Source organism: Phyllostomus hastatus, unplaced genomic scaffold, assembly GCF_019186645.2.
Source record: "Phyllostomus hastatus isolate PE091 unplaced genomic scaffold, TTU_PhHast_1.1 phas_scaffold_317, whole genome shotgun sequence".
NCBI classification, from domain to species: domain Eukaryota; kingdom Metazoa; phylum Chordata; class Mammalia; order Chiroptera; family Phyllostomidae; genus Phyllostomus; species Phyllostomus hastatus.
Window position 1 is genome coordinate 13240004 of NW_025334023.1, and position 13582 is coordinate 13253585.

The 13582-nt window shown below is 33.6% G+C and overlaps 1 protein-coding gene and 1 non-coding gene across 13 annotated transcripts in view; one reads left to right on the forward strand and one right to left on the reverse strand.

Annotated features, from left to right (window-relative positions):
- Positions 1–13582, reverse strand: part of PICALM (phosphatidylinositol binding clathrin assembly protein) — a 122107-nt gene that overhangs the window by 40176 nt on the left and 68349 nt on the right. For all 12 annotated transcript variants that reach the window (XM_045817886.1, XM_045817887.1, XM_045817883.1 and 9 more), the window contains exons 6-11: positions 10522–10633; positions 8895–9001; positions 6639–6680; positions 2673–2758; positions 431–554; positions 21–157 (exon numbers count right to left, since the gene is read on the reverse strand). In XM_045817886.1, the coding sequence (XP_045673842.1) occupies positions 21–157; positions 431–554; positions 2673–2758; positions 6639–6680; positions 8895–9001; positions 10522–10633 (608 nt within the window). The remainder of the gene's footprint in view (positions 1–20; positions 158–430; positions 555–2672; positions 2759–6638; positions 6681–8894; positions 9002–10521; positions 10634–13582) is intronic.
- Positions 6189–6304, forward strand: LOC123805686. The gene has a single exon (XR_006783345.1). It is a non-coding gene; the product is annotated as a small nucleolar RNA SNORA27 (small nucleolar RNA).

The following is a 13582-nucleotide window of genomic DNA, read 5'->3' on the forward strand; positions in this document are numbered from 1 at the left end:
TCTTTAACCTCTCCACCCACCTGTTTGAAGAACTAAGGGTAGAAAACATGTCAATGGCTGGTGCAGTCATAATACCCCCAGCTGAGGTGGACACAGGAGAGGCTGCAGTTGTTAAAGAGGTATGAGGTTTCTTTGCAAGTTCTTTTAGGCGCTGTTCCTGTTAAAAAAGGTAACTACCATAAGGAATCCAGAAACCAGATGTTTGCAATGCCCTCTAAACAAAAGCATTTTCTAATTTTGTTGTGATAGAAGAAAGGTATTCTGACACTTTATCCGTCATCCAACTTCACGATGAAAAATTAGACTATGTACTGAGTTTTGCCCCATTTAAATAACTACACACTAAAGACTGTTACCTTTTACAGAAGTTCTAATTATTTTATGAACACCTATACTTGTTTTTCCAAATAAAAAGAATGCATACACCTACCTTTAAAGCTTTTAAACGAGCCTGTTCTTCCTCTAATGCTGCTTGCTTTTCCCTTTCATCCACTTTGGTAAGAGACAGGCCAGTACTTGCCAGGGAGGAGACTGCATTGGAAAGTGTCGTTGCCCTAGAATAATTGGACAAAGGTAATTTTACTTTTTGTCAAACAGTTCACATGACAACCTGGTTATGAAATGATCTGGCAACCTTGGCATAGACAGGCACTATAATTACGAACTTAACTTATGAAGTCAAAATCAGTACATCATTTGAAATAGTCTACCCAGTAACCTAGAGAATTATTAGCAATTAGATGATTTATATATATACACACACATTTACTCTTTTTGAAGTTAAGTGCTAGATTTTGGAAAGGGTTCTCAATAAAGGTGAGAGAAACTGCCTCTAAGTCCCAAAGAGTGGAATCTATATAACAAGGAAAGAGCAACATACTCCCCAAGAAAACCCTGATGGGTAAAAAATACTGAGCTTTTCACACAGAAAATGGCTCTGCTAATTTAGTCTGGGATTTGACAGTACTACTACAGGAACGCTAAAACATGAGTACCAAAAATAAATAATGTGTCTAGGTATGCTTCCCTTTTAACACTCAAAGAGGACCCAGAGGTTCCTTCAAAAGACAGACCAATTTCATCCCAGTCACTGGTCCATCTGGCACCTCCTTTCTATCTACTACCCTTTTGCCATGTTAGGATTTCCTTTTCAAATATATTACACAACCACAATGCATCATCTCTCACTGGCAGATTCATAGTAAGCTGCTTCTGTTCCCTTATATCAAAATCATACCAATACTGTAAGCTCCAAAATTAAATTTCCAAATGTCAATTATAGGTAAAAAAAACCCATGTGAAGAACTACTCCTCAGTGACCAACCTTACTCATTTTTTTCTTATTTTATTTTATTGATTATGCTATTAGAGTTGTCCCATTACCACTCCTTCATTCCCCTCCACCCTGCACACCCTCTCCCATCCACATTCCCCCCCTTTAGTTTATGTCCATGTATCATAAGTTCTTTAGCTTCTACATTTCCCATACTATTTTTGCCCTCTCCCTGTCTATTTTCTACCTACCATCTACCAGAATAAGTTGCATTACTTATTCTCCATACTTCCCCCCTCCTCCTCCCACTCCCCTGTTGCTAATCCTCCATCATTTTCTTTTTATCATATGCCAAGCTTCATTAATTTCTACTCTAAGCACACAAGTGGCAAAACTCTTTAAATTTTATGTAAAATCAATTTTATAAATGAGGCAATATACAGATACAATTCAGAAGACAAGGAAAAAGTGATATTATTATGACAGATATGCAAAAAACAAAAACAAAAACAAAAACAAAAACAAAAATTCTATGGTAAAAAATATATGACGTAAATCAGTCTACCTGAATTCCTTGGCTATATTTTTCATTACTTTCTCAAATCTCTGGGCTTCTAAAAATCTACTAGAAATTTCAAGCAGCATGTTTGGAATTAAAAACTATTAAATCATTAACAATATTTTCCTTTACAAATTTCTTAAATTTTGCTGCTAAAAAAAAGTTTTGTCTAATAAAGTCTAAAAAGAAGGTTCTTGTTATATTTCATACAAACTTTTAGCTTTATACTGTTTAAGGGAAATCTTCGTAAGAAAACATGATAATTAAGTCACTACCCAACACAAAAATCATGTTACAAAGTTGAGGTGGTGTATATTTCAATTTGCCACGTAAACTGGTCTTCATCTTGGAAATCAAGTCAAAACCTGAGAGACTGATTAAAATATAGTATGTCAATAATCAACCCCATGAACTGGCATTAGAGGGAGATGGTAAAATTTGATGTCAGACATCCTAAGTCTGAGGCCCAGAGTTACTACTTATATACTTCACAGGACTATAGTGAGGGTTAATCAAATTTGTAAAAAGACAACTTAATAATTATAAAACATCATACAAATCAATGTATTATCACCTCTAAGAGAAATGTTCACACTATGAACACAATTCTAGACACTGTTATCACCTTAACAGATGCTAACATATACTGAAGATCAGTAACCATTCCAAGAATTTACAAGTATTAACCCCATTTAATCAACTCTACCAGGCTGATACTGCTACTAAACCCAAGTGATTAAATCAAGATAAAGGGACATTAACTAACTTGGAACTTGAGATGGATTCATCTACTCTCTCAGACACATCACTCCAGCTCTTGCCCTACAAAGAATAGTCTACCTGCTTGCAGCTGTAGAATCTTTGATCTTCTTTCCTTCCAAGGAAGCTAAATGTTGTTCTAAAGCATCAAGAAGACTGCTGGGGGCCTGAAATTACACAAATATTAAAACTTTCATGATAATCAGGCCACTGGTCAAAATAAATCAACTATCATATGACGTACGAGAAAAACAAAATAGTTATATTCCCCATGAACTAATTAACATTGGAGTTTTATCTGCCTAAGAATGACACTATTGTTTTTATTACATAAGCACGGCCTAGTAAGAGATTAATAAACATAATAAAAAACATGAAAACCAAGACTATGTAAACATGAAACCTTTAAGAGGATCCTGCAAGTATTTAACATTCCACTTACTTGAATTTTAAATAGAACCATACTCTTAAAAGTGAGACACATTGTTGAACATGTTCCTGGTACTTAATAAGTACCTTCTGAGTAACTTTTGAATAATTATTTTTTAAAGTTTATTTATGTATTTTTCTAGAGAGAGAGGGGAAGGAAGGGAGAAAGAGAGGGAAAGAAACATTGATGTGAGAGAGAACACTGACAGGTTGCCTCATATACACTCCCCACTCCCTGACCAAGGACTGAACCCACAACCTAGGCATGTGCCCTGACCGGGAATTGAACCAGCAACCTTTCACTTTGCAGGGTGACATTTAACCAACTGAGCCACATGGTCAGAGATGAATAATTATTGATAAATGAAACTATACACTAACATCGAGGAAATAAAATTTAAAGTCACAATGAGATACAACTTCTTACCAATTAGAAAATGGCTAATGTCAAACAGACTAGCAATATTAAATGGTAGTGAAGATATGGAACAACTACAACTCTTATACAATGCTAGTGGGAGTATATGCACCTTAAAAAAGGATCTGGATTTTTACGTCCTTTATTTACCTAATTCCATCCCTAATTATTCACCCAAGAGACATAAAAGTGTGTCTTCACAAGAAAACAAATATTCAAGAATGTTATAAGTAGGGATATATGCATAACCCACAGACACAGAAAACAGCGTAGTGATGGCTTGAGGGAAGGGGGGCGAAAGCTGGGTGGAGGTGGGCAAAGGGGGAAAAATTAGGGCGTCTATAATAGTGTAAATGATAAAGTTAAGAAAAGAATGTTTTAAGTAGCAAACAATCCAAAAGTCCATCATTCGGAAAATAGATAAAACAAAATTGTGGTAAATTCACGTAATAAATTACTATGTGGCAATAAAAACAAATGAATTAATAGTACATTCAACAACATGGACAGATCTCAAAACACTATGATGAGCAAAAGAAGCCCAAAACAAGAATAAATTACTTGCATGATTCCATTTATATTAAATTCAAGATCTGCCAGAATTATTAGAAGTCAAAATAGTGGTTTGCATGCAGAAAACTAGGGAGTGACTGGAAGGGCACGCAAGAACTGGGGTGATAGAACTGATTTATATCTTGAATGGTGTGTTGATTACACAAATGTTTATAGTTATCAAACCTCACTGAAATAGTTATTTACCTCAAATTTAAAAAAGACTAGCTTTTAAACTCTCAGGCTATAGGTCAAATTTCAACTTAATATAAAGAGTTAATTACTTTCAAAATGACACCTTCTCAATAATCTGAGAAGAAACTGTAACTAATTTTAAGTGAAGCAAATCCATCAGTGGCATTTAATTACCCCAACTATGGAGATACAGAGTTCCTGGAATACAGAGATCTAAAAATAGTTGGAAGAAGCAATACTAGCTAATTTCTCTAACAATACGATTTGAATAATTTCCTTGAATACACACACACACACACACACACACACACACACACATACACACACACACGTATGATAATAGATATCTACATATTAGCACAAAGCAAATATGATAAAAAATAAATTAAAACAAAAAATATTAGATTGTAACATTGATTTCTATGTTTGAACTGAGAACAAACATGCAATTCACCCACCCCCAACAAAATGCAAATACCAGATAAAGCACTGTGCCAAGAACTACTGTCAGGGATAATGAGAATATTGATGAGAGAGCAGTTAACATTTAAAAAGTTTTTATAATACAAGGGGCACTGTGTTAGCTACTTTGTATAAAATCACTATGAGAAAGACACTACTAGTACATCCTATTTACAAATAAACGAGCTGTGACTGCAAAAATTAAGTTACTTATCCAGGAGCCAATATAGAGTCTAAGGTATATCTGATCTGTAAGCCTGGATATTAACTACTATGCTACAGAATCTGAAATTAAAACTTCAGCTAGGTGGTCATTTAAACTACAGTTCATATTTTTCTGAAAGGTTTAAAATGAGGCTTACAAATATTAAACTACAAGTCAGGATAAGTAATAACAAACTATTTTCAAAACCCTCCTAAATACTGGGTTGGCCAAAAAGTCCATTTAGGTATTTTCTGTAAAATAAAGGACATATTTTTCATTTTCACCAATAATTTTATTGATTTGAATATTCTGAAAATGTTGGCTATTTCCCACTATTGGCTCCTAATGAGTAGAGGCCAGGGATGCTGCTATACATCTTCCAATGCATACAACAGCCCCACAGCAAAGAATTATTTCACCAACATGTCAATAGTACCAAGAAACTGCAGTTTATACTACATTTGCTTCCAGCAAGGACTCTTCTCACATTTAGCCCACAATAATGTACTTAATCTTATTGGGGTCAATTTAACTCAATTGTAGAGTGTTTTATTTACATATAAGCCATAACTAGACCCATTGTGTACTCTTGGTCTGCAGATCAAAGGGATGATGAATCAGAACAAGTACAAAGAGATACAACAGAAACCCTTATTTAAAAGATGTCCTAGAACAACTTAAAATAAGGTAAAAGTCTATTAAGGAAAGAAGTGATACAAATGTCACAAGTACAGTTTATGCCAGGTACTTTGATTCTTAACACTCATTAAAAACAAAACAACACAAAAAAGCCACTTGGGAACAGGGGAGTATAAGGGGCCTAAATGGTAAAGAAAAAAAAAAGATTGAACTTTAAAAATATAAAAAACAAAAAAGCCTTAGATAATGATTAAAATGAAGCCAGAAAAAATGCAGATTTAAATATAAGAGGTGAGTAGGTCATTCTATATGAAGACCAATATAAGAGGTGAGTAGATCATTCTATATGAACAATCATCAGCAGCAAAGTTTCTTTCCTAGGTTTTTTAAAAGATGATGATAAAAACAACACAAAAGCTAACACTGAGTGCTTACTGCTATGTTTTAGGTGTTAACTCATTTAAACACCCCAACTACCTTCTAAAGAAGGAACTGTAAATTCTCCATTTTAGAAATGGTAAAATTGAACCACAGAGAGTAACTTCCCCAAATCACAGGGCAAGCTAGTGGCACAACCAGGACTCAAACAGATAGATGAACAAGCCTGGAACTTCTTCCAACTTCATCTTTTGAGGTTTATCTCTATATAACACTCCTACCTGAGTCAAATAGCCAAAGCTGAAGGTTTAAAACAGGAAACACAAAATATCCTGTATAAAATAATTCTCTATCTTCAAGTGAGGCAAAGAAAATATCCTTTTAAAACTCATGTAAACTGGGTGTTTGTTATATATCCTGTCAGAGGAAACAAATTGAAAAAATTCTCTATCAATAGTACAGTGCATATTTTGTTTTTAAAATACCATTCTCTAAGTTCAGTTCTTCCTTTTGACAATGATAGTGACAGGAAAGATAGATTAAAAGGAATAAACTAAAGGAATGGTATAGCAGTGCCTAGCTCCACCAATATAAGAGGTGAGTAGATCATTCTATATGAACAATCATCAGCAACACACCAAAATGTTAAAATTTGTCAAGAAAAATTACACTGATCTCGACAGCATGGGCTACATATTATTCATCTTGTGCCCTTCACACCTAGCAATACATAGCAGACAGTGAATTGATATTATAACAATACACTTACTTGTGAAAGGTCTGGTATATCGCCTCTGTCAATTCCAACTTGCTGTAAGAAGAAGCATTGTATTTAATAGACACAATTATAATAAAGATGTTTTATTAAGTAAAACCTAGAAAATGACAATTTGACTAATACTGTAAACAATTTTAGATAGGGTTCTTTAAAATCAAGAATATTTAATCTCCAAATATATCACTCAGTATTTCCAAGGGCTTAGATGTTATCTGATAGCTATAAAAGTTGCAACAGGTGGGGAACTAGAGTTGGAAATTCATGAAGACTATTAAGTTACCATCTCCAGAAGTTCTAAGCCCCTATACCTTGTCACAATCTGAAGAACACCATGGCAAGAATGAGAAAGGCTGACCACGAACAAGTTCCCTTGGGCATAAAAAAGAAATTAAAGAACCACCCTGATGACAATGACTGCCTTTCTCCGTAAAATATGCTTTCCTAAGCAATCACCATAGATAATAATTTTTAAAACCTATGTTCACTCAAGTAGGCCAGGTTTTATAGAGATGCCAAGTGATATCTAACCAGGATATAACTTTCTACAATCTCAAATACACTTTATGATGTTCAGGCACGAGGTAATTTCCAGCAAAAAGGAGAGAGATAAAAACCTTTCCTATTTACTAGTACCCAAACTAGTACTCATACTAGTACCCAAACTGAAAAACTGTATCCCTCCCTTGTGGCTATGTTTCATTTTCTAATTCAGCAGTGTCAAACTCATTTTCACCCGAGGTCACATCAGCCTCCCTGTTGCCTTCAAAGGGCTGAATGTAATTTTAGGACTGTAAAAGTGTAACTACTCCTTAACTAGGGGCAAGAAGCTCAGTGCTGCTGTCAGGGTGGATAAAACAAGGTGGAGGGTCTGATTCAGCCCATGGGCCATGTGTTTGCCACCTGTGTTCTAATTATTCTCTCTTCCTTTGCCCAACCTCTCCAAGACCAGTCCCAGAAACACATCAGTAGAAAATTTGATAAAATAATTCAAACTGAGACCTTAATAGCTAATTAATAACTGATACATTTGTTCCCTTCAAAGACATTTGAAAAGGTTACATGTGAGAAAGATCTCATAATAAAATTACAACCCTAAAGACAGCCTCATGAAAAACTATTTTAGGGCAGGAGAGTATTCTCATTTCTCAGATCACATGGAATATAGGTGGTCTATTCCATTTCAAACTAACACCAGCAGATCTGGAGGTAAGTAAGGACTTAAGTCAATAACTATAACTAACAAATGCAAAAGACACTAGAGACTAAAGGGAAAAGTCAACAAATTAAAAATAATTTAAAGAATTTACTAAATCATAGCCTAAACTTCTATCTTCTGCTTTTAATATGTGACTGACCCTAAAGAAGTGGGGAAAAAAACATTAACTTCCCCTTGAAAGAGATTTTAAATTCAAAATAAATTGCAGTAGACTGTATAAAATAGCTGATTAACAACACAAAGCTATTTTCTTCAAAGGTCTCATCATCTTGTATTCATCTGCTGTAGAATAAAATATCACTACGGTAATAAAGCTAAACTCACCAACTTGCTAGTTCCTGATTAACTTCATTGACATGACTGATCAATTATAATCTAGTCATCTCCCAGAATTATCCTAGCAAGAAATCTCTGGTGATGACAGGTAGAGGGTAGAGAAAAACAAAAACACTTTAAGAGCTGCCTCTATACAAGCAAGATAATGCCTGCAAGCATTACCACAATTGCATTGTGACAATTTCAGAAAATTATTTCTTAATCAGATTTGCAAAATTAGATTATCCTATAACCTACATCCATGGATTTTATAACCACTGATAAACAATAAATATACTAAATTCACTGCTGCAGGGGAACAAAACATTTTGAACAACATGGCTCCAGATGTAAGTGGAGAAAAGGTTTTTGCACTAACATTAGATGAGAACAGCCCTGAATTATGCACAATATAAAATGCATGAATAATTCCAAACATAAAAATTGCTGCCACCACTGTATCACCTATCTAATTTATAGATCAGTAATTTTAAAATAGAGTACTTTTCAATGGCCAATACTGAATTAAATATACAGGATATATTTTATGCAATACTGTTATCATACATACAACATAACAAAAGAATATAACCTACTGACATAACTGAATATATACACACATTTAAAATGTTTCTTTTGCTTGAATAATGATTGATTTCTTCAAAACTCACACTTACAGACAAAAAAAAACAAGTTAAAAAATAAAGACAGTTTACCTCTGCAACTTTGAGAAATTCTGAGATTCTTGTCATCCTGGTCAGGAACTTCTTATAGATGTCAAGACCCTCTTTGCACTGGTTCTTTTTCATGTCAAAATATTTTTCTGCCAAAAGTAGATGTAAAAATACTTTTACATCAAATATAACACTCAAAAAGAAAAAAGTACTAAGAGCTCCAAAGAGATCATACAGGTGTCAAGAACACACTCACCCTACAGAAAAAATAGCATTAAATTAGCTCATATATTTAAAGCAAATGAAAATATAGACACTACCATATTAAAAACAGAAAAACTACTTGACATTACTAACATCACCAGTTTGTTCTACAATATTTCTTCCCTAGCAATTCCCTAAACATGTTTTACATGTTAATACATATCACCCTTCACTCCGTTTAAAAGAGTACCAACTTTTATTTCCAAATATTCTTACTGATGATATATTAACAAATATGGCTATTTCATATCCAAGTGTCACTGGAAAAGCTCATTCACACTTAATATATGAACAGCTGTAAGGAGCTTAACTTGTAGTAATCGTGGAATGGAAGACTATGCATGCCTTCCAAAACTTTGAAGAAAAACTCTCCATTTTTCACTTGTGGGAAAAAAAAAAAGCCCAATTTTGTTTCTCATGGATTAAAGCATCCCTGACTAAATTCCTGTTACCCAAGCCTATGAAAAGCAAATGTAAATAAATTCTTTAAAAAATTAAAAAGAGTGGGGGGAGAACAAGCACACTGGAGTAAACACATTTGATATCTAGAATTTGTGCCTTGGCACTATTTGAAGACCATTACTCATATACTCTATCCCAATCCTACTGGAAAAAACAAAAAAACACAAAAGAGTAGTCCTAGGCAAAATTAACTGCATTCCATATACAACACAAGGGTTATCAATTCCCACGCAGTTGAAAAAATGTGTATAAATTTTGACTTCCCAAGAACTTAACTACTAAATAGCCTACTTTTGACTGTGGGCCTTAGGGATAACAGTCAATTAACACATATTTTGTAGATTATATGTGTTATATACTGCACTGTTGCAATAAAGTAAGCTAGAAAAAAAAGAAAATGTTAGGAAAATCATTTTAAAAATGTACTGTATTTGTTGAAAAAAAAAGTACACCTTTAACTAGGCCTGTCTTTCAAGGATCAACTGCACACCGAATACACAATAAAGCACCATACAGTCCTAAAATGCCCCTCAACACCTCAACCTTCAAAATAAATGTTTAATGAGTTTAAAATAATTATCAATGTTTAATTAAATTAAAGTTATCATTTTTACAGCTAAAGTTCATTATGGAGTAAATTATGAAAAAGTAAGGTTTTTCCAGAAAACTTCCAACTTAATTTTAAAGGGATTTTAATTTTTCTAAAAATTATTAAAACAGAAGAAAACACAGATGTATAAAAATATAAAGTTCATTTAGCTAAATGTCCCAGTTGTAAAAGTATTTAATCACTTAGCATACGTAACAGGTATAAAATGTTTTGCTCCAAATTAATTGTTACAGTAAAATTTTAGGCAAGTTTAAGTAACAACTCAGACCATTTTATTTACCCACATGACACAAGATAAGAAATAAAACGCCATTAAGCTACAACAATATTTACCCAACAGGTTAATAATTCCTTCATTGTATGCTGCAAACAGTCTAATGGCATCTTTGAACAAGAGCATGAAGGCAGCATTTATTACCCCATTTGTAAGTTCGTTACTATTAACCTGGGGAAAAATTAGAAAAAAAATTAGCTACTCTTATGTTTTAAACACGATGACTTCCTTCAAATTAAAAATATAGTTAACTCATATATTTAGGTATATTAAAGAAAAAGACATTTATGTCTTGCAATCAGAGTTACAGCCAAACAGTGCAAAAATCTTAAGAGTTCAGATTTACGTAGAAGCCACAAGCAAACAAACATCCAACAATATTCAATTTAGCTTTAAAATTAGTAGTTAAAAACAAAAATTACTCTTTAACTTTTGAAATTCCTAGACTATATCTCAAGTCTTTTTAAAAAGTTCATTTCAACATGAAATACTTCTAATTGCAAAAAAGCCCATTTCTAGGTCGACGTTTACTCTGAGTCATGATGGATTTACTGAATATTTTTACACCAGAAGTATTTATTAAATGGCTACTGCAATCACCAAGACACTTTACTAAGTTTGATAGAAGATACGTTTAAAAATATATATACCTTTTCCAATATTACAAATGAACTGACCTTCAAAAATGTTTACAATAATAGTATTTCTCCCTCATTTGGTTACTGGGAGAATTAAATGATACACTGAGGGTCAAGAGCCTGGTGCAGTAACTTACATATGAATCAGTATTTATTATTACTGAACTATACTGTAACAAAAAAAAGGACATATTTATCTTATCCAGAATACTAGGAATAATTTTATTACTCAAGAAATGAATCAAAAGAATAAGCCAAATTAACTTTAAGTTCTTTTTTAGATTATGAGAATATTTAGTACATGAAAATTAACTTGTAAGGTATACCAAAGCATAAGCACAAAGTTAAATATTAAGTAACAAATTGGCAAATATTTGCAGAATATCTAACATGGCTAATTTCTATTATAAAGACAGAATCTTAGTAATAAAGCAAATGACAAACAAGTCACAAAGTGAAAAATACATATGATTAATATGTGAAAAGAAGTTCAACTTTACTTATCATGCAAATTAAGATATAATAATCAAATTAATGAATTATACTTTCTTGAGAACCAGAGCAGTAGGCATCAAAATAATCAAAACCAAGTATTATTCAGTACCAATAAAAATGAAAAAAAATTAAAAATGGGCATCTGTTGAGAACTGACTGGCTCAACACTTTTGGAGTGTAAACAGGCAGTATTTTAAAAATTATAATGTTTGTGTCCTTTGAGCCACCACTTCTCATTTTAGGCATTAATCTACAGAAAAAGGTTCATAAAGGTATAGATGCACATATTATCTATTATCTAACACACACATAATTTAGTGTCCCTCCCTTCTCTGTTCTTTTCCCATTTATCTTCTGGATAAAAAAAAAAAACCAACAAAAAAACAAACAAACAAAAAGAAACAGAAAAACTGCCCTGGCTGGCGTAGCTCAGTGGATTCAGTGCAGGCTGTGACCCAAAGTGTCGCAGGTTCGATTCCCAGCCAGGGTACATGTTTGGGTTGCAGGCCATAACCTCCAGCAACCGCATATTGATGTTTCTCTCTCTCTCTCTCTCTCTCTCTCTCTCTCCCCCCGTCCCTTCCTTCCCTCTCTAAAAGTGAATGAATAAAAAATTAAAAAAAAAGAAAAAAGAAAAACTCTGATCAATAGGTTTATCAGGTAAATCACTACATACAATTAAGTACACTATAGACACTGAAAAGAATACAATACAGACATTGAAGAGAGTAAGTAATTATATAAAGTGAAAACAAATTTCCTGGGTGTACCCTCTTCTCTATAAAAAACAAAATATCCCTTAGTAGTTACATCAGTCTTCTATGTCTTCTAGACCAGGGGTCAGCAAACATTTTTTGTAAAAGACCTGGTTATATTTTAGACTTTGCGGGCTATAAGGTCTCTGTCACAACTATTCAACTATTCAATGATTGTTTGTCATTTACTTTATTATATCACAATAACAGCCACAGACAATATGTAAATCAATGCGCCTGGTTGTGCTCTAATATTATTGCAAACACTGAATTTAAATTTCATATAATTTTCACCTGTCAGAATACTTTTTGTTATTGATGAGTTAAAGGAAAAATCAATTTCAGCATGAAATTGTCACAGCTCCATTCACTAAGTTGTACTTACAAGCTCTAAAATAAACTATCAAAATAGATGCCCCCGCCAAAGACTTGGAAATAATAATATCTAGCATATTAAAAACAAAGGACAAAGCTGGCAACTTGGTTCAAGTGATAGTCATTAAAACAAAAATTCCAAGGAACACAATGCCCTTGGGCAATAGTTACAAAACTGTGTCACAAGTGTATTGAACTTCCTTTTTATTTCTTTGTAATTATCAGGCTTTGACTCCTACAAAGCAGATAAGTAAAATATTAAATGGGCTATTCCTAAATAAAATTGCCAAACTTTTTTTTAATCCTCACCCAAGGACATTTTTTTCATTGCTTTTAGAGAGAGAAGAAAGAAGAGAGAGAAACATCAATTGGCTGCCTCCCATTCGCACCCAGACAAAGGAACTGTAGGTGTCCAGAGGTAAGACCAAACATGCAACCTAGGTATGTGTTCTGATACGGAACTGAACCTCACATCTCATGCAGGTTTTCGGTAAAACATCAAATCACTGAAGTGGCTCAGCGCCCCCATGCCCAGATTTGGCACCCTGGGACTTCCTGCTATGTACAATGTTCCTTGTATTTTGCATCTTCTTCAGTAAATGTCTGCATTTTTCATATTACATGGCTGGATACTTTTCTGGGCAGACCATATAGTTGGAAGTGGTCTGTAGGTTATGCAAATATAAGGGAATTGAGCATGCGTGAATTTTGGTATCCACAGACAGTCCTAGAGCAAATCCTGTGGGTGCAGAGGGATGACTACATACCCTATAATTCTAGAGAAGCACCACCCAACAAATCTGAGTAACTCTATAGAACAACTATAAAGATAGAAAGTAATCTGATTTTGGTCCACA